This window comes from Ylistrum balloti, unplaced genomic scaffold (assembly GCF_031769215.1).
Source record: "Ylistrum balloti isolate Yb309-2 unplaced genomic scaffold, AGI_CSIRO_Ybal_v1 Utg370612, whole genome shotgun sequence".
Lineage (NCBI taxonomy): Eukaryota > Metazoa > Mollusca > Bivalvia > Pectinida > Pectinidae > Ylistrum > Ylistrum balloti.
The window spans coordinates 1,968,474-1,995,376 of NW_026782376.1; the positions used below are offsets into that span (position 1 = coordinate 1,968,474).

Genomic DNA, 26,903 nt, shown 5'->3' on the forward strand with positions numbered 1-26,903 from the left:
AGTGGCTCAGGTGAAACACAAATCATATTTAAATGTCAAAGCCCTAAAGACCCACTATATAAATCAATTTATACTTACAAGGCAGTGTTAGCCAGTTAAGAATTGATTCCCTCTGGTTTTGATAGTCTGACAGCCTTGTTGATAAGCCATTCTGGGTGCAACTCAAAATATATAAATTAATATTACATGTACTGCACACAAAACGTATGATATTGATCAAATGTACCTGACTACATTTCAGATATTGTAAACATATGAAACTCTGTGTTGAAGTATAAGCTTATACAATAAAATCCGAGGATGTTACCTTGTCTAAGCATGTTGTATTCATGTCTTAGAAGGTGACTATTTTCAGTGCTTGATCAGCTGTGTATTAGCATATGTTACCCCCAAAAATTGATGGAATACATATTGATAATAAAATTCGTGTGAATCTGTAAGGGTAATAATCACAATTATGCTTCATTTTTGAGTCGGCAATCACCATGACCGTTCACATCAAATTTTGAACATTCAACCCTTCAGGGCTATAGAACTTACACTGCTTTCATCACCAAAGCAATGGTGAGTAAAACCATTGAATGAGTAACAACCATTTTAGTTTTTCCTTTATTTATTAGATAAAGAAATATTACAAAAGTTAGCAAAAAGTTCCTATTTCATGTTGAAAATACTCACATAGCATGGCCAAAATCGTACTTTAGACTGGAAAAGTAGGGGTAGTTTACCTGTTGCTTACAAAATTGTCTGGTGCACTGTATATTGTGGAGCACCTGTTGTGTCTTGTGTTATGGGGACATTGGAGACCAAGAAAATGGCCTTATGTGTTTCACTGTATGATCGTAGGAGGTAAATAAAAGTGTGCCCTCTGCAGTAACAGGGGTTTTCTTCCATATGTCTTTTACCTAGGGGACATAAAAGTGTGCCCCCTACAGTATCAGGGGTTTTCTTCCTTATGTCTTTTACCTAGGGGACATAAAAGTGTGCCCCCTACAGTATCCGGGGCTTTCTACCATATGTCTTTTACCTGGAGGACATAAAACTGTGCCCCCTACAGTATCAGGGGTTTTCTACCATATGTCTTTTACTTAGGGGACATAAAAGTGTGCCCCCTACAGTATCAGGGGTTTTCTTCCATATGTCTTTTACCTAGGGGACATAAAAGTGTGCCCCCCACAGTATCATGGGTTTTCTTCCATATGTCTTTTACCTAGGGGACATAAAAGTGTGCCCCCCACAGTATCAGGGGTTTTCTTCCATATGTCTTTTACCTAGGGGACATAAAAGTGTGCCCCCCACAGTATCAGGGGTTTTCTTCCATATGTCTTTTACCTAGGGGACATAAAAGTGTGCCCCCCACAGTATCAGGGGTTTTCTTCCATATGTCTTTTACCTAGGGGACATAAAAGTGTGCCCCCCACAGTATCAGGGGTTTTCTTCCATATGTCTTTTACCTAGGGGGCATAAAAGAGACCAAAATAAATCCCGAGATCTTATTATTTTTCTTGTTGTATTCAGAAGGGTTTCTAATGGACTTCCAATTCTATTAAATGTGTAACGACTCTTTGTTATAATACAGACAAGCTGGATAAAATAGCCGTTTATTTTAACCCTCCAAAATACATATTTCCAGAAAGGTTTTGTTTGAGATCTGAGAATGATCAGGGTAAGATAAAGCTCAATTTTGTTGGTAGATACTTATTTGAATGAATATATCGTTTTGAATATCTTTATCTTTCAGAAACTTTAGACATTATTATTCAACAAGAATAAATGAATTAGTGAATATTTTGACGAGTGGAGTGTTAAATTTATGACATTATTTTGTGAAAATGCTTTTTTAATACATCCAATGAAAACATCCAGACAGTAACTTAAGTGCATATGTATGACAGAGTTGTCTTTCTTTGTTCATATCCATAAAAGTTTTGTATACAAATACAATGAATTTCATTTAAAAGAGATACAACCTGATGCATCTTGTAACCTTTTTTGAAATTTGCAAAATTCCAACTTATGTCATGGATTTTAAGGTCACCTTTTGGCCCGGTGTTGTCTATCTTTGTACGTCATAAAAAAATTACATTTTTGACTTCTTCTTAATACCTGAAAGGCCCAGTGTGCTGATATTGCTTTCAGAAATAGTTCAAACTTGGTTAGAATTATGAGTATGAGATGAGAGTTTGATGAAATGCACATATTGATCTCAGCTGACCCCAATGGGCTGATGGGTTGGGCCAAAATTGGTCAAATTGACTGATATTTCAAAGATGTTCTACTGTTCATGGATAGAAGACTTTGTGTAGGAAAATTCAATTTTTTAGTTAGATTTTTTAACATGGGACAGCAGATAATGTTTTGCACAGTTTACAGTTGCATTATGTGTACGAAGCAGTTGTTAATCTTTAATTAATATATGTCTGGTATAGTTCAAAGTAAAAACAGAAGCAGGATTTCAAACATTATTTTCAAGAGAAATAAGAGTTACTTCCCTTCGACCATGTTTGAATCTGTAATGCTTATCATGGATCACTAAGATCTTTGTCACATGTTTTCATTTTCAATTATTCATTTTAAGGTTTCAAGATTGTTTATGAGGGAACAAAATCTGTAAATTGATGTGTCATGGTACTGCACACATATCCATAATAATACGGTTTCTTGTAACAGATACATTGTGGTTGTCACAATTTTAAAATTTATTGGTGGGTATAGTAGTGCATATAAGCACACCATGTTGAATATGTAGGTAAGCCAGTATATATCATAAACCACTGACTATAAAAAATCTGACAACAAATACATCTTTTAGAAAAACATTAATATTATTATATACCCATGTTAGAATAATGTCCAACTGTCATCATGGGCAACAGACACCCTTTAGACAGTAGAAATACATTGTTTATGTTACGTGCTAAAAGTTTGTCAAATTTTCAAGATGGCTGCCCTAACAGTTGCTGAAACAAAGAATAAAAATGCTTGCCCTTACCTTAATGGTTATAACGACTTGTTTACAACATTAGATAGTTATGATAAAGTCTCTGAATGTAGGTAACAGACATTGTATAACAGGCATTCTGGAGTTCATTACAACAATACAACAATAAAAAGATCCAATGTCCTGATACAGGTGAATTAGTAAAGATGGTAATTCTTTGGAAGTTCGGTAGAATGGATTCCTCAGGGGGAGGGGGGGCCCAGAAGAATGGGTTTATATCATTTCTTTATTTCCAATCTTCAGTGAAATGGGAACTCTGAACGGTGCAGTTATATCTTTCATCTGTAAAATACTAGTGTTAATTGTCAAAATCCTTAACAATAACTGACTACAAAAAGTCATCGTGTGTTGAGGTATATTTTTCTGATTTCATATTACCATCAATAACGGCCAAAATACCCTATCCGTAATTTCGTGGATGCAGGCAGCAACCAACTTTTCAGGTGTTTCCCTCCACACCAAAACAAGCGGCTGCATACTTCTGTGCCAGGTTTTATTGTTTTCATGTTCATGGAAACGTTTTAAATCTTTCGAAACTTTTACCATAGACAATTGTCTTTGGTACTTTCTAACAGCCTTATGTCTATCTATGTTTACAAACATAAAGTTATCTAGCTTTAGCAGCACATCTACTATGTTTAATATTTTTAAAATAGACAGCCTTGAATTTTACAAGGACCTAAAAATGAAACGCTGTGATGTATCATATTTATGAATTAAACTTTTGTTTCAAGCAAAACGCTATCTATTATGGATGCCCTTACTAAAAAGTGAAAAACTTTTGTTTCAAGCAAAACTCTTTCTATTATGGATGCCCTTACTTAAAGTGGACAAACTTTTGTTTTAAGCAAAACGCTATCTATTATGGATGCCCTTACTTAAAGTGTAGTGTAGTTAGTGTAGTTTTCTTTTAATTACTTTTTAAGAATAAACAGAAAAAAATTTTACAATAGAAAATGGCACAGTTGAAATATGATTAAATGAACATTGCACCTTCGCCTACTGTTAAAAAGTTTTTACAAGGTCCATATTATTAGTTAAGGACTTTTTGTTAGGGTCAACATATATTGACTGATATCCATATTGAGTACAAATGTGTTGGGTGTTCTCAATTTAGAAATATTGCATCAATGTGTTATATATTGACCTGTACATTACAATTCCTTATCAAGTCCGAACAAGGGAAAATCTTGATATATTGAGAACATAACTATTAGGGTTATCAGATTTTGATATTGGAATATTCTTTCATATGAGTTCAATAGAATTCAGATGTTGGAATGGTTTAAATGCTGAAAAAGGCCTATGTTTATATACTCAACTAGATACCATTTATCTGAGTCATTGCTATTGCTTTATTTAATATACAAATGGAAAAAAACATGTCTGAAGTTTCATGTTTAATTTCAATGAAACGTACCTTCAATAAGAATTCGGAAACATCTAAAAAAAATATCTAAAGAGCAGGTAGTAAGACGAGACCCAAGGTGTATCATGTGGCAGAGGTCTACCTGAAGGCTAAACTACTCGTCTTTCTTTTATGTTTAAAAAAAAGACTGAACAATTTGTTAATAAAGCTGGGAAATGATCTAGTTTTGATGCATTGGATTTGTAAATGTGCGCATTATATTTACATGTTGACTCTATAACATGCACCTGTATGCTGAAGTAAAAACCACAGTACAAAAAAGCTCACATGGTGAATTTCCATCGGTCAGTTGTAAACCTTTATGCTACTCTTTAGTGTCTCTGTCATGCTGACGTTAACAGTATGTCCTGGAGATGATTAGCCATGTTTTTTTTTTATCAAACTGCCAAGCATAACTTATGTTCAGCATAAGATCACTGTAAATTTAATTTGAAATGTACCTAAACCCTGCTTAAACCTTTGCCCATTGTCCCTGACCCAGCTTAAACCTGTGTCTATTGTCCCTGACCCAGCTTAAACCTTTGTCCATTGTCCCAAACCCTGCTTAAACTTTGCCCATTGTTCTCAGACCCAGCTTAAACCTTTGTCCATTGTTCTCAGACCCAGCTCAAACATTTGCCCATGTTTGGGATAAGGTGAGGTAAATTGTATCCAATATTTGAATACCATTTCTATATTCAAATATTTAGGAAATAATTATAAGTATGTTTGAAAATTTGTTTAAGCTCTTAAAAAAAATCATGAAAATGTCTCCTTAGTTTGTGATCTTTGGATAAAATAATGTGTTTGTATGTCCAGATGTAAAGAAACATTAAAATGGGGTGAAAAGAAGAAACAATGATTTTAAAACATATAAAAGTCGTTAATAATAAAAGTTCCATGAATGATTTACAATTAGATCTTGGCTTTTCCTTGAGTTTGGTAGCAGTTACTTCCCTTAGACCATAATGTAGTGGTTCAATAGTTTCATGGGCAATTTTCTTTTACATAATTAAAATTTGATTCCTAAGTTAAATACATTTGTGACTTAATGAAAGGTACTTTCTATGACCTGATGCTTTCCTTATCAGCTAAGAGTAGAGAAAGGTCTGATAAATACCTTTGACATCAAGCTACATGTGAATCTTTAACTTTATTATGATAACTTGCTGATGTTAATAAGTATCAAGGATTTTTTAAAATGCAGTCAGATTGTTAGAAATAGTAAGGGAGATATAAAATTCTTTGGAAAATGATTTCTTTCATATACAATGTATTCTACTCAGTGTGATGGTTTATGATATAAATTTTGGTTAATATTATGCTGTTAGGTAATATTTTGGTTAATATCATGTTGTTATAATATTTTGGTTCATATCATGTTGTTATAATGTTTTGGTTAATATCATGCTGGTAGGTAATATTTTGGTTAATATCATGTTTAGAGGAAATGTTTTGGTTAATAACATATTATGGCACATTTTGACGAATGTCATGTTTTTTGGGTACTTTTTCGGTTACTATCATGTCATTGTGTATTTTAGTTAATATCATGTCATTATGTCATATTTTGGCTTTCCATAAAATGTTGTTGTTTTTTTAAATATATTAACTATATACAAGTCATGGTTTTACAAGAACTTGCTTTGATATCACAATATTCTGCTATATATAACCAACAATAAGCCCATGTCTGGTAACAAGCCCACCCTTATATGTCGCTGTTCAGTAGAACTAGTATCTAATTTGTCTTAACTGTCATTTTATGAGATCATCCCCTGATTTTAGTCAAAAGGGTTAATTACCAGGCTTTATATCAGGAAAAATTTCAAGGGTCTATGATTTCTGAAAAAATTGATATATCTGTTTACTTCATGCATTTGCTGTATAGTAATAAGCCCACCTATATTGATTGCTATTCAATAAAATGGAAGACAAAAGCTATTTCTTTGTCCGGTAATAAGCCCACCCCTTAACTTCTAGTCAAGCGCTTGTGTGTTGAGCCTTGGCTTAATTGTTTTGAGGCAGTATTGATAACTCAATTTTTCACAATGTGTTTCAACAAATGGAAATATTTTGATAGCAGTCTTGTTGTCTGTGTTAGATGATGGCTGTACAGAAATGTCAGAGGTTCTGGGGTATTACCTTTCCATTATTTGATGTGTACAGATAATATCAACAAAAACTTCGATGTAAACTGAGCCACAAACTTTACTGTGTTATTGCACCCAACTGCCATCTGTCTTTGACAAGAGTTGTTCCAAATTTCGACAAAATATTTGGTATAAAGCACCTTCATCAAGTCAAAACGACTGATCTAGCAGGAACAAAAGAGTTCCCCTAGGGAACCAGAGGTACAGGTTTCAGTTTGATAAATGCGAGCCCTTTTAAAAAAGAAAACTAAAATGTAACTACTCATTCAGTATAGGTGAAGGGATGTTAACCAAATTTGATATTTAGTGTTGAGACAAAGCAAGTCAATTTTGTGTTTACTGAAGTGTTAGTTGTGTATTGATGGATTTTTATTATGAAATTTTCAACATGATGAATGAAGTGTACGACTTCTGTTATAAGTAATTTCAGTTTTAAAAATGGTAGTTTATGGTTTGGAAATTTCATTGTAGATTTAATGGAACAAATGAAGAATTGAGACACTGTGAGACAAACCAATTTCCTATCACCAGAGGATTTTGGGAAAACAGATGGAAGTTGTCAAGGAAAAGAAACGGGTAGCACCAGCCATCATGTCTGGAGAAGAACCAGGGGTGAGTTATTTCCCTTTCTAGTTGATTTAACTTTCTTGTCACCTGAAAAATGAAAATTAAACACATTTGAATTTCTGATTTCAGCTACTGGAATGAAATCCATTTATGAGGCAATTGTCATTTGAAAATATGCTTGAGTCATTGTATATGAAAGTCAAGTTAAGGTCAAAAGTTGAAGTAATGGCACTGTACTTTATTTTAGGTCAAAGGTCAAAGCAGTCAAGTGAAAACATAGTGTTTATCAAATGATCAGAGGTCAGATCAGTCAAATTAAGTAACTTACACAAGCTCAGAGATCATGCAAGTAACAATGGACTTTTGATATATTACAGGTCAAAGGTCAGATTAGTCAATTGAAAATTCATTGTTTGTATATAAGGCCAAAGGTTAGAGGCCAAAGAAGTTAAGTGATTTGGTGTTTTATATAAAGTCAAATATTTGTGTAGTTTAATGGACAAGATTTAACACTTACAAAAGGTCAAAGGTCAGAGTAATCCATTATTTGCACCATTTCATAAGTTCAAATTTCAGAATAATCAAAATGAGTTATTGCTCATCACAATGTTGAAGGTCATCCAGAAAGTGGTCTGAGGGAATCATTTATATTGAGTTCAAAGTTCAAAATTGTTTACAGAAGTGGTGTAATATAACATTTACTACGGAAAGGCATATGTTTTGTTTGTTTAAATTAGGTCACCATTCCAGCAGTATGAGGATGATCACATTTATTTTGTCAGCATTTTATGAGATAATTCCATCAGAATTTCACTGACAAAGAACATGCTAGCTCTTAAAGAACAAAACGACCTAAAAATTGCAGCTACATGAAAAACACAACATATTAATTTGGACAGGGACTATAAGGCTAACAACAGAGAAAATCTGAATGTTATCATGGCCAATGTCCGAACATTGATGTCTCTAGCTAAAAATAACAATAGACATTCATCTTGGCATCCATTGGACGGCTAGTACCATTATATGTAGCTGTATCTGACGAGTTTCTCCCACTTGAGATAAAGTCAGCTGTAATTTTCATTTAAATCTGACAGGACTCGTGAGTTATGACAAGAAAAGATGACCCCTGACCTATTCAACAATTTTGTGTTTTGTGTAAAAAAGTAGCTCCCCCTGTTTTATAGTAGATCGTAAAATTTGCCGTAGAGCTCGAGACCCAGCTGTAGAGGTAACCGGATGCTCTCAGTACATGTTTATCATTAGCTTTAATTCTGATCCTTCAAGGAAAACAAGATTTGTCATAAAACTGGTAACAGTGTGATTTTATGATTGGTCATAAAAATTATTTGTTTTGTTGGAATTGAGAATTTTAGTATTTCAAACACGTGAGACTCAAGAAGTCTCGCAGCATACCACGATGCTGACAGACGGGTAACAAGTGCTTGTGGACTCTCTTCTTAACAAAAAAAAATATGGAAAAAATCAGTAAAAGTTGATTAATCGCACATTTAGTATTTTATCATGCCAGTTATATCAAAGAGGCTAATTCTGTTTTATTGCAATGATGTTCCACCACAGGTGTTTAGCTACATCAGGTGCCGAATAGACATATGTTGGTAAACTTGTATAGGTATGTGTGAATTTGGGTTTTCATTTGTTGGTAAATGTGTGTTATTTATAATGGTTTCAAGTAAAATGACTCTATATTCAAGATCACTGTTGTAATATTTGTCAAATATTCCTTGAATACTTCTTTTATAGAACTATGAGTCCTAGAATAATTATAGTTTGCTTGTTGCTCGCTTGGATATGTAAATGTTGAACGACCTTGACACTGAAAGAAAGTCACAATTATTGATTCTGTTGTCAAAAGATAGCAGGTCATTTTAGCCCAATAAAAATGGTTGTCATGTACTACTCTTTGTTTTTTGTAGCTAATGTCTATTAAAACATAATTGACTTTTTCAGGTCACGAAGTCAGTTTTATTTTTTTACAATGAAATAAATACCAGTTAAACTCTAAAGTATTTTCAATAACATGTATGATGTTTCGATCTATAACAGATATACCATGGTATGTCTTTATTATGTACTAATAAAAGCGTTTTTTGATATTTTACTTATATTCACTAGACAGACCATATTCTTGATGTAGAGTGCTGTATTCTTAAATTTGGTCGTTTTTTGTAAATACAGAGTTATAGCCCTTTGTTTAATTGTTCCATATTCTTTGCATCAATTTTGCTTTGTTAAGAAGGTTAAAATTTTGTATTCCTATTTGTACTTTGACTGTGTACAGAAACAGACAAATTGTAACAGTTATATTTGTTAAACGTTTGAAATTGTTCTAATTTGCCAGATGTTCCTCTACAACTTGCTTTGTAATTGGGAACCAAAATGAATGTTGATAGTTATTGATAGATAAAAGAAAGTTAGTTTATGTTAGAATTTAAGAATGAAACAAAACTGTTCCTTGATCCATTGATGTTATGAAAACTGATCTATATTTATGAAAAAATGGAAGAAAAGAATATATCCCCCCCCCTCCCCCATTCTTGTTAAGAAAGTCTCAATGGGTTCAACTATCAAAGTTTTCCTCACATTACAATCACTAAAATAATTTTATTGGCGGGAGTTACTACTGTGTCTTGAGTAGGTTTAGACTGTTTATTAGGGGATAAATAAACAGGCCTATCAGACTCCTGTTGTGTCTGTCCCTTTGGCTGTGATAACTATATTAAAGCTAATCTACCCACCCAGGGGGTCACCCTGGGTCTTGTGGGTGTCCCTACATCCCTTCACCCCAGGGCTGGTCAAGGACCAACGGAATCTAAAAAACAAACTTGTGCAGGTGTTCATTTGAAGATTAGCTCTCGGATAAAAGTTGAAAGGAAGTGTTTGCCACAGCAATATCTTTTTTTTTGATATGTAAATATTTCATGGATATGTGTTAAAAAGGATTATTTTGTGGGTTACCACAGTTGACATCACACTTCTGTTTCAATGCTAGATAGAAAATAAATGGTTTCACGGAGCTAAGACATGTCATATCTAGTTTTGATGTTGTGTTTTCTACAAAAATGTACTCCTTTTAAATGTATGCAGTATTTTCACAACTACAGCTGTTTGACATAAAAACAGACATAAAAGAGGAATGAAAATATTAACTGACAGGTATCAACTGTTAGTGTTAAACTTTATCAATGTTCTTGACAAGAAAATAGCAGTGTACAACATCAAAATGGTAGACGATTACCTTGACAAGGGAAACAACTCTAAGTAGAAAAATATCCTTGTTCCTTTATTTCACAAAAGAGATTTTAAAAAACACACATTCGAAATGTGGAATTCTTAAAATCTATAATTAATGCAATGGATTTGTCCACCAATAGCTTGTCACTTCATCTTACAGGACTTGCTAGTAATTCTTCTGAACAGCAAAAGATATTAGTGAGCTTAATTTTAGACATGAGTATATTGCTAGATAAATTAGATTAAGCCATTTCTTTGTCCATTTTCATCTCTTTGTTAATGAATATATTTGAATTACCCACATTATGTGCCAGATTTTTTCTATGGGATAATATTTGTCCAAAGTGGATGATGCACATACTATGTAGCTATAGGATTTTCAAGTTTTTTTTTCATGAAAAAATCGGCTGATTCTGTGAGGCCGCCATCATTGATTGTTGATATTATTTAGTACTCAAAACTGACTCAAGAAGGATTTGGTGATTTATTTATGAACAACAATAAAATATAAGATAATTGCTGTATATATCAATGCAAGCTGTCAGAGTCAATACCATACAAAATCAGGACAAAGTGTTTAAAATCGCCATAGCAACTAGCAAGGCAGAAAACTAACAATCTGCAAGGACAATGGTCTGTTGGGGACATTGAAAATATGTGGATTAGAATTTGATTATCTTTTGAAACACTTACATGTTCAGATGTTTAGAAATGGACAGGTTTCATGTTATTCTCCATTACATGTGATATCGCAACGAACCAGGAACCACAGGCATGTTTTCATGAGTAATGGTGGAAGTTATATTTTAAATGTTAGTATGGGGGATGAAGAATAAGACGATGGATTTAATTAATTATTTAAGAAGATGCACAAGCATAAGGCTTGTATTTTTCAATTGTGTTATACATTTCATCGAACAAATGGTAAATAAAAGTTAGTAAATGAAATCGAAACAAATTTTGAAGAGAATACTTCCAAATTTTTGACTTTATATCGATAGTCTGATGTGTTAGCTGAACATTCCGAGATCAATTTTTTAGCTCCCGGATATCGATTTTGACTGGATTTTTGAATGTGCACAATATGCATGTAGAAGCATTTTTTTTACTATTTTCAGCTCTCAAAAGTATCTGTGCACATTACGTAAGTGCACACATTATGTGTGTTTTTGTGGTTTATACTAATAAATAAGTTAAAACTTCACTCCTTCCTGTCCAATCCACATAATATATAGTAATAGCAAACCGCTAATTAATGTAAGAAAGTATTTTTAGTTTGAAATTCAACAAATTTCTGTTTCCAATTGTCCGTCATTACATACTATACAACGATTCACAGCTGTTGTCATTGAACCTTTCAAAGATAAAGCTTGTTTTCTTATCCCAATCCTGTTTTCTACTATCTACCTCAGCTACGGTGTACATAGGACACTGATATAAATATTTGAGTAAGTCGTTATTTACAATATTTTCCAGATTATAAACCACACCTTTTTCCCTTGTGAGTCGGGCGGGTGACTTATACACAGGTTTGGCTTATTTGTAGACTAACAACAAATAGGCAGGATAAAACAACAACAAAAAACAGAAGTGTACCAGTATACTAGTATCAGACGGTACTGGGTTTTTTATGAGTACCTGCCTGCATGTTTTTGTGACTGAAACAGATCATATTGAACTGTCATTTGCAATCGTATACAGAATGATTTGAAGATTGAAATGAAAATGACAATCTGGTGGATTTAATTAATCATACCTTTTTATATGAATCACAATGATATCATATGGACTTAAGCGATTACTTTGAAGCCATAGCAGAAGTTTACCATAACCTTTTGCATTCTGGGATCAATAGGTCATCAGGTTATAGGTTAAATTCTAGAATGACCCAATGCTTGTTTATGATATAAATGGCATCGTGTAACTTACAAGAAGAAATATTATGGGACTATAAGAATTTGGTCAGCATACAAGGGCGTTCGTTAATATTTAACAGTACATACACGGATGGAGATATTTTTCAGTAAACCATATGCAACATCAGGCCCAATATCTGTGTGTAGACAATCTGTGAAGGCACCCAAGCCAAACAAGTTTGATATTTGCTATTTTACATTTTTTGAAATGCATCAATAAAATAAAGGATTTTCTGTGTATAATTCATTTGCAAACTTTAATAAATGTTTTTCTGATGATCTTGATAAACTGCCCTCCCTTATCTGTTACTGGTATATCAAACATCAACAATAGTGGTCACCATATTGTAGGAAAGGGTGCGGCTTATATTCCGATGTGGATCAAATAAAAAAATTGCTAAAAGCTGGCTTTGTGGCATGTATAATAGTGTTGCTTATTCCAGGAAAATACGGTAACATATACATAGAAATGCTTTGTGGTGGTCGTTTTTAAATGACACTGGCTGTGGATGGGACATTGAGCAATATAATCCAAACCACCCTTTCTACACATGAAATGTCCGTCTGTACATTTATGTATCTCTCTGTGTAAGGTTTTGTTAAACATTTGTCTGAATTAGCTGATATCATATATACAACTTAAGGAATACTCGCAGTCATGTGCAAATTAGGTCACCATGACCTATATTTTCTACTCCTTCCATTTTAGATTAAACTTTATTTTCAACTCCATTTCCATCAGAAGAAGAAAAAGTTGTATTAAAAACATACTTCTCTCTTTTATATAAATACACCTTTTGGTGCCTGAAGAGACCTTTTGGTTTTATATAAATACACCTTTTGGTACATGAAGAGACCTTTTGGTTTTATATAAATACACCTTTTGGTGCCTGAAGAGACCTTTTGGTTTTATATAAATACACCTTTTGGTGCCTGAAGAGACCTTTTGGTTTTATATAAATACACCTTTTGGTACTTGAAGAGACCTTTTGGAGAGCATCTGTTGGGTTTTTTTTAGGCTACATTTTTACACCTTTAAGTTAAATGTCCTCAATCTTCAGTCAAGAAAGAAGTACACTCTTAATTAGATAAGTCCACTGGAAATGACAGCTTATATACGTTTTGATATTCGGAGTTTGTCATCAATGCTCTGTGGCTTAGAGCGTTGGTCTACATAACATTCCATGCCTGAAGATCGAAGGAGTGTGGTTTGATGTTCTGTATACTTGGTGGTTTGTGGTTCACAGCACCGTGAGTAAAAGACTTCACTTTGGATATTCTTCATATTGATTCAGATGACTTGTGATGGGCCTCTTGTATGTTGTTCAGTGAGGTAGCCACCAGCTACTTCAAGGAGACCAGCCATAAGATGACCCTGGTTGTTCCTGGGGCAAAACACCCAGCAAACAATCATCTTTGTCACTTAAGGGTTTCATATACTTTTCTACGGCTGAAAATTTTAAACATCTTTCCAACAGAAATTTGGCAACTTTGGATTTTGGCTGTTCTAGAATTATAGCTTTCAGAGGTTTTTTATACCAGTAACTTTTTTTATGATACAAGTAAATCTTGCCCTGGAAATGACACAACATGTTTAAACAAAGCAACAGGAATGCTTTCAAAATGGAGTTGTTTTTAAGGTTGACGGCACTTCTGTAAGGTTAACGAAGTACAAATCTGGAAGTGTTTCCTTTGTAATATTAACACATGTGAATTAGTCCTAGAGCTGGCAGGTGTGTGGATGTAGTGGGTGAGAAAGGCTGATGGGAAACATGGTCTGTGTATCATAACTGACAAAACAGTTTTCTGTGGGCGGTATGGTGGTCTCGTATCAGAGGTGATCCCTTGATACAGGTTTATCACAAAACCTTGGGTTATTATCACTGGTTAACGTATCCTAGATAATTCCACTGGCTACGGTCAGTATGTGGCGTAAGAGTTGTAATTCATAATTTATTAAAACATATTTATTAATGTTAAATGTATTGAAACACACAGCAGTGGCATATATGGCATATATGGTCTCATTCTACATGGTCCCTTTATCAAGGTGATCTCCACACAACTGGCCTTTTCATACAAGTTTTCTCTTATACAGGTGGAACGGCTAACAGGTGATCTCTAACTGCAGATGGTCTCTTTAAACAAGATGTCTCTAAATACAGGAGGTCTTTTGATATAGGATGTCACAAATGGTCTCTTAATAAAGGTGGTCTCTTAATGCAGGTCTTGTAATACAAACTGTCTCTTAAAACAAGTAATATTCAATATGTTGTCTGGGTCAGTAAAATGTTTGAAAAATTAGAAATGAAAATAAGACATGATCAGAATCTGCAATAAATATCATAATTCAGAAAAAATTATCACAGAGGTTTAGATACAGTACAATCTGTATATTGTTAAAATGAGGCCATAACACAGATTTCAACTAGTCTGAAAAAAGATCCACAAGTAAAACGTCTTTATAGTAAAATAGAAATTAAAGGAAAAAAGTTAGAAGTAACCACAATCAAGTGTTGGTTGTCTTTTTCAAGTTGTATCTGATAAAAAAATAATGAGTGAAATGTGTAATAAAAATCCATGGTACCTTTTGTTTTGAGGAAAATTTCACTCTATTAAAATCATGATTTAATGAATATGTTGATGGTAAAGTCCAGAATTTCCATACGCCTTAAGTGGAATATGGGTAGGCAAGTGAACTGCCAAACACACTTGGATTTACCCATATTTATGTATCAAACATGATGGCATTTATCTGTGAAGGGGTGGAAAAGGGGGAAGCAAAGTGGGGCTGGGAGAAGTGGGGGAGGGGTGGAGGGAGTTTGAGTAATGAATTGGGGTCGTGGAATAGAAGGAGAGATAGGGGGAAAGTTTGAATGTGGAGGAGGGAAGGGAACTATACTGATTGAGGAAGGGGGATTAGGGAGATATTGAGAGGGGGAGGGTGTGGAAGGGGAGGGCGGTGTTGTACACCAAGCACACCTGGTGGACAGAAACATAAATTTAAGAGATTAAAATGTGCTAGAAACATGTTTTTTGTTTGTGTGTGGCTACATAAATCGAAACAAAGCCCTAGGGATAGGAGTTTCACGTGGAGGTAGGGGTCAGGGGAGGCCATTCTCAACTCTTTGTGGGGCAACTTTCTAATGATAACAATTCAAGGGAGATAACACAATGTCAGACCATGTTACCCACAATCTAAAAATATTATAACACCACAATGAATTGATAAAATTCTAAAGGTTCAAAATTTTTGCCAAAAAAAATATTGCATGGTGGCAGTAAAAAAATTGTAATTGAAGTGATTGAATTACAATTCAGAGAGATATTTTCAGTTGCCTATATTTTGTAGCAATTGGCCAGTAATCTACAGAGAATAAAAAAAGGCAATAACTAGGTATGTTGGAGAAGGGTATAGCCAAGAAGTATAAAACTTGCCAGGTCTGACAACCTAAGGAACACTACTTGTTCAACGGTTCTTCTCAACTTCTTGAGATGTCGGGGTAAAAAAGCCTTTTTCTTTGTGAAATATATGAAAATGAGGCATTATTATAGCCCCGACCAATAGTAAGACCGTCACTATTCGAACGACGGGAAACGAAAAAAAAAAAAAACAGATTCACCGTAATACTAGCATGAATGGCCGATGATTAAAACATTCGAAATTTATTTTATTTTATTTTTTTTGTTGTTATTACCTCCAAACTATCATATATCATATATATAACTATGTGAAGGGAGGTAATCCAATATGGTGGAGGCAGAATTCGGGAATGATAACCCCAAGAATGGCATGTTCCTGTGTATAACGCGCACCCCCTTTTTGACACGACAGTTTTAGCTTGAAAAGGTGCGCACTATACGCGAAAATTTACGGTAGATATCTGTTATGTGCCTGTTAGACTTGGTCATAAATTGAAATTAGAATACAAAATGTTTATTAAACAAATAGTATCAAATATAGATTAATTTTAATTACTTAATGTGTTACAAGCATATTCCTCAGAAATCAGTAGCTTCTTGCAATTGGCAACAAAATAGTGCACTCAGATTATACTTTAGGTTTCTGAGGCATTGACAGTGGGGGAAAACTATATACAACGTTTAGATACAGATAAGTATTTACCAAGTCAAACAAAAATTGTCTGTGACTTTAACTGTGTCAGTAACAGGTTAGGATACTCAAGGGTCAATTTGATCAAAGTGTTGATATACTCAGATGTCAGGTTTTGATAGACAGTCAGAATACTCAGTGATCAGATACTTGAATATTTGAACATTGAGTGTTTTATAAACAGGCAGATGGTTTCATTTACAGTGATCCAGGAAGATTTAAGTCTTCATAAACTATACATATTAGGATGAAGTGCTACCAAATTTGTTCAAATGAATGACCTTGACCCACTTTCAAGGCCACAGGGGTCAAAGATGTTAAAATATCTTCAAGCAACTTCTTCTCTGTAAGGGAACTGATATTAGGCCTTTAGCATACTGGGAAAGAGGAGTACTAAGATTGCTCAGTTGAATTACCTTGACCCAAGCTGATATGATGGCTTCCAAGTTTGTTCAACTGCACAACGTTATTAAACATTCAACATCACGATGGTAACTGTTTTAAATACTAAACAGGTTGTTGAAACTTGTTCAGTCAGCTTTTAATGTTACACACAGGTGAGTAATGCAGGCTCATTGGGCCTCTTGTTTGAAGGTGTAGACTAATTCTATGCTATATATTCCACTGAAATAAATGGGGTTATTCATTCAAAAATATTTAGATATTGTTTAAACTATTTATACTGTACAAGAAGTAGAGATTAGTCAAGTTCAGATGTCGTCTGCTCTCTGCCCAGTAGATGGACTAACAAATACATTACAATTCTATTTTGAATACAGATCAAACAGAAACTGCCGCTGTAGGAAGTAAAATCAACTGATTTAGTCTTTGTCCACATGGAGAGGCAGCTCCGCAAACATTCCTAATCGGAGTCGTGTGTATGTTTGGTAAATAGCTGGTCATTAGGGCCTATAGGTTAGCCTTCAGGTGAGATTTCCAGGTAGATGAGTGAAGAATCGAATAGATTTCAACATGAACAAGAAATAAATGGCTGTCCAAACATTCAATGAAAATTTGTTTTTGTTGTTGTCTGTAATCTGTCCATATGTCTATAGTGTGTCTGTGTGATTATTTGTCACCATGTCTGTCTTTTTTCCCTCTTTTGAATTTGCTTTTTCTCTTTTCTGTCAGTTATGTTTCTCTATCACCTGTCTGTTTTGCTGTACACTGTCTGTCTATTTGTCCTCTGTTCTGTATAGTTGTTCTCACTTACAGTATATATCAGTTACTTTGTCTTCTTGCTTTTCTGCTGCCTCGTCTGTCTCTATAACGTCTGTTCTATTTTCTATTTTTTTGTCCCATTATCAGTTTATCCGTCTGTCTCCCATATTGTAAAAAATTGATCATCCCAGGATGATAACACAAAGAGTTTGATGAATTGTGCAAATCTTCGACTTTATTTTAAATTAAATTTTATAAATTGGTGCAGAAGAAGGGCATTTGAAGAAAGAAGTTGCAACCATTTTTGTTTCGGAGATGTTAAAAAAATAGACAATGGACATCTAGGGCCTCATGGTGATTTATATGCGGAAAATGACTAAGTTCCAAAGCCAGGAAAATCCAGAAAAATGTCCGGAATGAATCCATAATGGGAGGTGCACATCTGCAACATATATGTAGACATTCTACAAAGTTTTAAGCTTTTACGTCAAAAACGCTAGGAGGAGTTGATTCTACAAAACTGATACCTCTTTTCCCAACCCACCTGCCCGCCTGACTTTCACCATACTATGACCCGGATTTGCAGTGATGGGCGGGGCCAAAAGGGGTCAAATTGACTTAAATTTCAATAATCATCTTCTCATCATCCAGTTATGGTAGATTGAAATGCTCTTCATGAAGGTAAGCATCTTAAGGTGCTTTAATTATCAAAATGAGTCTCACATTTCTTCCTGGTGAAGAATTTGTTTTTTAAACTCTACTGTTATTTTCATAGAAAAAAATGCATTTTTTGGCATAATGTTTCTTATTTCCCACTGGAAATAACTTTGTAAGAATTATTAGTACAGGGTGACAGTTTTAATGGTATGCATGTTATGACACTGACTTACTATATTAATTGTCACAATTTCTGTTTCATGACACTTGATAACTATCCTTTAACGTTTATATTCAATATTGCTTACCTTAGGTGACTGTTAAGGCCGTTAGACCTTTTGTTGAAGAAAACTGACCAGTTGATGTGAACAAGTTTTGTTTCTGTTTTCTGGCTATTACATAACGATAGTTCTGAATTGAATTTTCATTTCATTTTTTCATATAGAAATAATAAAATCAATCTCTTGCCAAGAGGTGACTTTAGCAATCTGTAGGAGCTAGCTGCTTAATCTTATTGTAAAAATCAATATAAAAAAGAAAACAGGCAGAAATACTTTTGAATCATCAGTTTGTACCATCATTGTGGAGGAAAAAACCCACAAATAACATCAATGACAGATGATGAATTGTTTAATTGTTTAAACAAATTGGATTGGCACTTGCTTGCTGCTGTGATGATTAATGTCAAATTTTCTGCCTCTATTCTCTGGAGAGTTCCTCGTAAGTAATTTTCGAGGTAGCCTGATTTGTATTTGGTGGTGAGAGACATTCATGATGAATGTTGGTGGATGGAAACTGTGTTTTCTCACTAGGTTTCCAGATGTTTTGTCCAAGGGGAGCATAGATGTATATATAATAAGAATATGGGTTTTTGTTTTACCAGGATACAAAATTTTAACGGCTAGTAATTCATCATTCATCGACAGCTCTGAAATTTCCGTCATTTTATCATCTGCTGCTCTGTAGATCAAAACAATTGACTTGGGAAAGAGGGGAACATGGAGTTTTTCAACAGTGACATCATGAATCTTTGTGTTGGGTAGTCTAGCTGATAAGTACATACTTACCTCTGGTTAAATACTTGTCCTGCATCTCTTCTTATGTTGTGTAGAGTTTTTGTCATTGAGGGCTCATTGTAATTTCCAAACCTGCTGTTCAACGGGAAAGGTCAACACTGAGCTAGAGATGTTTCTCAGTACATGAAAAAGAATATTTCACACAATATATAATGAGGCTTAATCATGCTGCCTTGCTGAGGTAGATTAGAAACCTGGTTTAAAATTTCCTTCTCAAAGTTTTCCTATGGTTGTTACTGCATCTTCTGACTGAAGCTTCTGGTTTCTAGTTCCATTCCTAGGAATTGGTTGCTCTCTGATTTCTTGGTTACCTTTTCCTATAGTTACAGCTAAGTTACTCCTTAAAATCTGCCATAAGATTGTTTTCTGCTGGAGTTGGCTTCAACACCTGATTTATGGTCGCGTTTCTCAGGTTGGAATGGGCTGCTTGTTTGTCTTTTGTATCTTCCCTCCTGCAGCTTTTCTGTGGTTCCTATTGTATTTCCTAAATGACTTTGCTTGCTACTTGATTTTCAGATTTGGACACCTGGTTTCTTGTGTCGTTTCTCATCTGTATAAATGATGAGTCCTGGGTTTATCTTTCATTTTTGTCATTAAGTATCCGCATGGATTCTCCTTTTGCCTTTGCCATAGTAGGACTTGTAGTTACCTTGGGTTCTTGACTGACATTGGGTGATATAGTAGGCCTTGTAGTTACCTTGGGTTCCTGACTGACATCGGATGATATAGTAGGACTTGTAGTTACCTTGGGTTCTTGACTGACATTGGGTGATATAGTAGGACTTGTAGTTACCTTGGGTTCTTGACTGACATTGGGTGATATAGTAGGCCTTGTAGTTACCTTGGGTTCTTGACTGACATTGGGTGATATAGTAGGACTTGTAGTTACCTTGGGTTCTTGACTGACAGTAGTTGAGATAGTAGGCCTTGTAGTTACCTTGGGTTCTTGACTGACATTGGGTGATATAGTAGGACCTGTAGTTACCTTGGGTTCTTGACTGACATCGGGTGATATAGTAGGCCTTGTAGTTACCTTGGGTTCTTGACTGACAATCGGGTGATATAGTAGGCCTTGTAGTTACCTTGGGTTCTTGACTGACATTGGGTGATATAGTAGGCCTTGTAGTTACCTTGAGTTCTTGACTGACATTGGGTGATATAGTAGGACTTGTAGTTACCTTGGGTTCTTGACTGACATTGGGTGATATAGTAGGCCTTGTAGTTACCTTGGGTTCTTGACTGACCTTGGGTTCTTGACTGACATTGGGTGATATAGTAGTAGGACTTGTAGTTACCTTGGGTTCTTGACTGACAGTCGTTGAGATAGTAGGCCTTGTAGTTACCTTGGGTTCTTGACTGACATTGGGTGATATAGTAGGACTTGTAGTTACCTTGGGTTCTTGACTGACATCGGGTGATATAGTAGGCCTTGTAGTTACCTTGGGTTCTTGACTGACAGTAGTTGAGATAGTAGGCCTTGTAGTTACCTTGGGTTCTTGACTGACATTGGGTGATATAGTAGGACCTGTAGTTACCTTGGGTTCTTGACTGACATCGGGTGATATAGTAGGCCTTGTAGTTACCTTGGGTTCTTGTGACTGACATCGGGTGATATAGTAGGCCTTGTAGTTACCTTGAGTTCTTGACTGACATTGGGTGATATAGTAGGACTTGTAGTTACCTTGGGTTCTTGACTGACATTGGGTGATATAGTAGGACTTGTAGTTACCTTGGGTTCCTGACTGACATTGGGTGATATAGAAGGCCTTGTAGTTACCTTGGGTTCTTGACTGACATTGGGTGATATAGTAGGACTTGTAGTTACCTTGGGTTCTTGACTGACATTGGGTGATATAGTCTGACCTGTAGTTACCTTGGGTTCTTGACTGACATCGGGTGATATAGTAGGCCTTGTAGTTACCTTGGGTTCTTGACTGACATCGGGTGATATAGTAGGCCTTGTAGTTACCTTGAGTTCTTGACTGACATTGGGTGATATAGTAGGCCTTGTAGTTACCTTGGGTTCTTGACTGACATTGGGTGATATAGTAGGCCTTGTAGTTACCTTGGGTTCTTGACTGACATTGGGTGATATAGTAGGACTTGTAGTTACCTTGGGTTCTTGACTGACAGTAGTTGAGATAGTAGGCCTTGTAGTTACCTTGGGTTCTTGACTGACATTGGGTGATATAGTAGGACCTGTAGTTACCTTGGGTTCTTGACTGACATCGGGTGATATAGTAGGCCTTGTAGTTACCTTGGGTTCTTGACTGACATCGGGTGATATAGTAGGCCTTGTAGTTACCTTGAGTTCTTGACTGACATTGGGTGATATAGTAGGACTTGTAGTTACCTTGGGTTCTTGACTGACATTGGGTGATATAGTAGGACTTGTAGTTACCTTGGGTTCTTGACTGACATTGGGTGATATAGTAGGCCTTGTAGTTACCTTGGGTTCTTGACTGACATTGGGTGATATAGTAGGACTTGTAGTTACCTTGGGTTCTTGACTGACAGTCGTTGAGATAGTAGGCCTTGTAGTTACCTTGGGTTCTTGACTGACATTGGGTGATATAGTAGGACTTGTAGTTACCTTGGGTTCTTGACTGACATCGGGTGATATAGTAGGCCTTGTAGTTACCTTGGGTTCTTGACTGACAGTAGTTGAGATAGTAGGCCTTGTAGTTACCTTGGGTTCTTGACTGACATTGGGTGATATAGTAGGACCTGTAGTTACCTTGGGTTCTTGACTGACATCGGGTGATATAGTAGGCCTTGTAGTTACCTTGGGTTCCTGACTGACATCGGGTGATATAGTAGGCCTTGTAGTTACCTTGAGTTCTTGACTGACATTGGGTGATATAGTAGGACTTGTAGTTACCTTGGGTTCTTGACTGACATTGGGTGATATAGTAGGACTTGTAGTTACCTTGGGTTCCTGACTGACATTGGGTGATATAGAAGGCCTTGTAGTTACCTTGGGTTCTTGACTGACATTGGGTGATATAGTAGGACTTGTAGTTACCTTGGGTTCTTGACTGACAGTAGTTGAGATAGTAGGCCTTGTAGTTACCTTGGGTTCTTGACTGACATCGGGTGATATAGTAGGCCTTGTAGTTACCTTGGGTTCCTGACTGACATCGGGTGATATAGTAGGCCTTGTAGTTACCTTGAGTTCTTGACTGACATTGGGTGATATAGTAGGACTTGTAGTTACCTTGGGTTCTTGACTGACATTGGGTGATATAGTAGGACTTGTAGTTACCTTGGGTTCTTGACTGACTTTGGGTGATATAGTAGGACTTGTAGTTACCTTGGGTTCTTGACTGACATTGGGTGATATAGTAGGCCTTGTAGTTACCTTGGGTTCTTGACTGACATTGGGTGATATAGTAGGACTTGTAGTTACCTTGGGTTCTTGACTGACATTGGGTGATATAGTAGGCCTTGTAGTTACCTTGGGTTCTTGACTGACATTGGGTGATATAGTAGGACTTGTAGTTACCTTGGGTTCTTGACTGACAGTAGTTGAGATAGTAGGACTTGTAGTTACATTGGGTTCTTGACTGACTTTGAGTGACCTTTTAGTATTATCTGTGTTTCCTATGTATCTATGTCCATTTTTTCAGATGCCTGTAGTTTCTGAGTTTGTTGTATCTTTGATCCAAATCCTAAACTTTTTCTACTGTTTACTTAGTTGTTTATTTTTATTTAAATTAAAATACTTAATAATTAAATTTTTTTTTTATAATTCTATATTTAATATTTTGTTATTTTGATGTTAATTGTGACAGGTTTACTTAATTTTCGTTCTTCATTATCTTTTCTCATCTTTTATGACTAAACTATTCATTCATTGTCAATTCACATACAAGGAATATTTAATTAAAAAATAAAATGTCAATTTGAGAATTGATAAAAGAAAATTACTTTCTCAATCTGTTATACACTATAGAATCTGTGAAGAGGCATGGGTTTTAATAAATGACTTTATTCTGAATGGTTCTGTGTTTTGATCAATGTGCTTGTCAAGCTCCAATCAAAAGCTCTCCGATTGCTAGATTGCGATTGGTTCAAAGTCCTGTTACTATATGACATTTATTCTATGAATAAAAATGTCCTTTTGAAAAATAATCTCTTCAGAAATATATATTCGGTAATGAAATGGAATTTGCTATTCCCTCAGAAAGTAAAAACCTGTGTATTATGGACGTTTCGCATGTATGAGGGGAGTTTGATGCATAGCCCTATCAATGCTTGAATTTAATACCCATAGCTCCTGTTTCAACAAAACTCTTTTGGCGAGTCAGAGGTAGCATCAGTTTACTGCGAAATGGATCAACATTTATTTTGTCTGTTGGTTGTTCTCGGTTTTTTGACCTTCGTAGCAAAGGCATTTCATGTTATTATGAAATTTGTTGGAGTCTTGAGTTGTTTCTGCTTGTGGTTTGAAATATGTATGTCATGGACAATGTAGTATCTAATTTGTTTTCGTAAAGCACCAAAATGTCGTGTTGAGAAGTAGAAATTTTGATTCTTTACAAATATGATTAGTATTTTATTGATTTCTTTATTTTAGATGGAACAAGAACCTGTCACGGTTCAATGTATTTATGGATTGTAACAGATATATATCTGTAAAGCACTTGAAGACCAAAATCTTTGGTTTGGTATTTCGATGTGTCGAAAAACTCCCTTGGGTGTCTTTTCCCAAACACAAGATTTACATGTATATTTTTTTATTTCAAGCCTTCAAAATCATTATCATTATTATTACTTTGTTTTTGCAGGCATCAGTTTCTAAAAAGATATGTACAGAAATTTAAACTCAATATGCTTTAGAATGTTAAAATGTTAATGTATGTATGTTTTCTTTTCTTTCATTTCTTTTTTTTTTTTTTTTTTTCTTTTATTTCTTATAAGTCTGTTTAAAAAAATTCAATACTGATTTTCCTGCAAAATTCTTACTATCAAACATTGAAAATATTATCATTTGTATTGTATAAAAAAAAAGATGATTTTGTTAGGCGAAGAGTCTAACAGAAATGCAGTTATTTTAACAAGAAATGAAACATACAAATGGCTAAAAGTTAAAAGAGAATTTATTTGTGGGGATGGACTTTTTTTATTTATTAGATTATAAATTGTCCAACTTAAAATTTAGCAAACCAATTCATTTTCAAATCATAAAATGTGCCTTTAAGCAATATTACATGTTCAACAAGTAAGTTTGTTGATATTCTCTTTTATTGATTACAATTAAAGTCTGTATGAATATTTTTTGAAAACTGAAAGGATGAGAGTATAGATGGAGTAAATTTTTGTGGTTAGTACCTATATTGGCATGTGATGTGATTGATGATGTGATAATGACATTGGCATCAATGATACTTTGACACTGTTTTGGCATTACCAGGTATATCACCCTAGAGGTAACGATGGCTTGAGTTAAATTTTATTGAAAAACATTTTAAACGTTTTTCTATAGAAGTATTTAAAAACATAAATTACAAGAAAAATGATACAAAACACTTGATAAGTCTAGATTTATGTGAATATGTATAAAAGTATAATATATACAACAGATGTCTCTTTCTACTTTCCCTGACAGCAATTAACATAATGTAATCAGTTTCAATTTACGTAACAGTACAACACTCCCTACTACAAATACACAAAAACATGACCACCATGTGTCACTGCTACTCTCAAGAGTCAGTATAAGTTGTCAAATATCCTATTTGAAAATGATCAGTTCAATAATATATAAATGAAATTTTTATTTTTTAGAATTGTAATATGACGATGATGAAAAATCTTTTATCTGTGTACATTCACACCCTAATCTAACAACACATTGTTAAATAGTGTGAAATTTATTAATATATTCTTATGTACCGTGTTATCAATACCAAACATCTGTGTCAGAATGGGAAATCCTCAATTTCAATGGAATAATTTTTTTCTTTTATGAAGAATTAATTACAGCTTTTTGGAGGCTTTTGTCATCAGTATATATGACTTGTAAAATGTTTCAGAGTTTATCTATTTTAAGCTGGTGTATAATTGTTATATTTAATGTAGAATCAAATTGAAATTCAAATATTTAATAATGTATACTACCAATAAGTTGGCAAGGAGTTATCTCCTACATTTTGTTTTATGATCTAATTATTAAAATGTACTTCAAAATTGATGGCACTTTAAAAAGATCAACATGAGTTAATGCCCTTTTTGAATGGCAGACAAGAATCGGTATAACTTAACATGTTAAGATTTATAAGAATCAGTTTCCTTCAGATGAAAAAACTTTTGTTTCTAAACGTACGTTATACAGGATTTGAGACCATAAAGTGCATTTCTCAGAGTGTCTGATTTGACAAGTATGTCCTGTTTCTCACTTTCAGATTACGTGGGCTCGATGTTTCTCATGGCATCATATTGTACAGGTAGGGCGGTTCTCATGGCTTCAGATTAGACAGGTAGGGTGTTTCTCATTGCTTCAGATAAGACAGGTGGGGTGGTTCTCATTGTGTCAGATTAGACAGGTAGGGTGTTTCTCATGGCATCAGAAAAGACAAGTAGGGTGGTTCTTATTGTGTCAGATTAGACAGGTAGGGTGTTTCTCATTGTGTCAGATTAGACAGGTAGGGTGTTTCTCATGGCATCAGAAAAGACAAGTAGGGTGGTTCTTATTGTGTCAGATTAGACAGGTAGGGTGTTTCTCATTGTGTCAGATTAGACAGGTAGGGTGTTTCTCATTGTGTCAGATTAGGCAGGTAGGGTGTTTCTCATTGTGTCAGATTAGGCAGGTAGGGGGTTTCTCATGATGTCAGATTAGACAGGTAGGGTGGTTCTTATTGTGTCAGATTAGACAGGTAGGGTGTTTCTCATTGTGTCAGATTAGGCAGGTAGGGGGTTTCTCATGATGTCAGATTAGACAGGTAGGGTGTTTCTCATTGTGTCAGATTGGATGGATGTGATGTTTCTTATGGTGTAAGATTAAGCAGGTAGGATGTATCTCATGGTGATAAACTTTCAACAGATGCTTACAATTTTAGGGTAATGATATCATATACTGTGTAGACTAACAAGGTTCTACTGTACACACAAACCACAGTGTCCAGACTAACAAGGTTCTACTGTACATACAAACCGGTGTCCACACTAACAAGGTTCTACTGTACACACAAACCACAGTGTCCACACTAACAAGGTTCTACTGTACACACAAACCAAAGTGTCCAGACTAACAAGGTTCTACTGTACATACAAACCAGTGTCCACACTAACAAGGTTCTACTGTACACACAAACCACAGTGTCCTGACTTACAAGGTTCAACTGTACACACAAACCAAAGTGTCCAGACTAACAAGGTTCTACTGTACACACAAACCAGTGTCCAAACTAACAAGGTTCTACTGTACATAAACCACCGTGTCCAGACTTACAAGGTTCTGCTGTACACACAAACCAAAGTGTCCAAACTAACAAGGTTCTACTGTACATAAACCACAGTGTCCAGACTACAAAGGTTCTACTGTACACACAAACCACAGTGTCCAGACTAACAAGGTTCTACTGTACACACAA

At 35.0% G+C, this 26,903-nt stretch overlaps 1 protein-coding gene across 1 annotated transcript in view; it reads left to right on the forward strand.

The window, feature by feature from the left end:
- LOC132556938 (eyes absent homolog 1-like) overlaps positions 1-26,903 on the forward strand; it is a 138,987-nt gene that overhangs the window by 4,959 nt on the left and 107,125 nt on the right. Inside the window, exon 2 of the mRNA XM_060221392.1 lies at positions 7,034-7,174. Coding sequence (XP_060077375.1) covers positions 7,112-7,174 — 63 coding nt within the window. The 5' untranslated portion in view covers positions 7,034-7,111. The remainder of the gene's footprint in view (positions 1-7,033; positions 7,175-26,903) is intronic.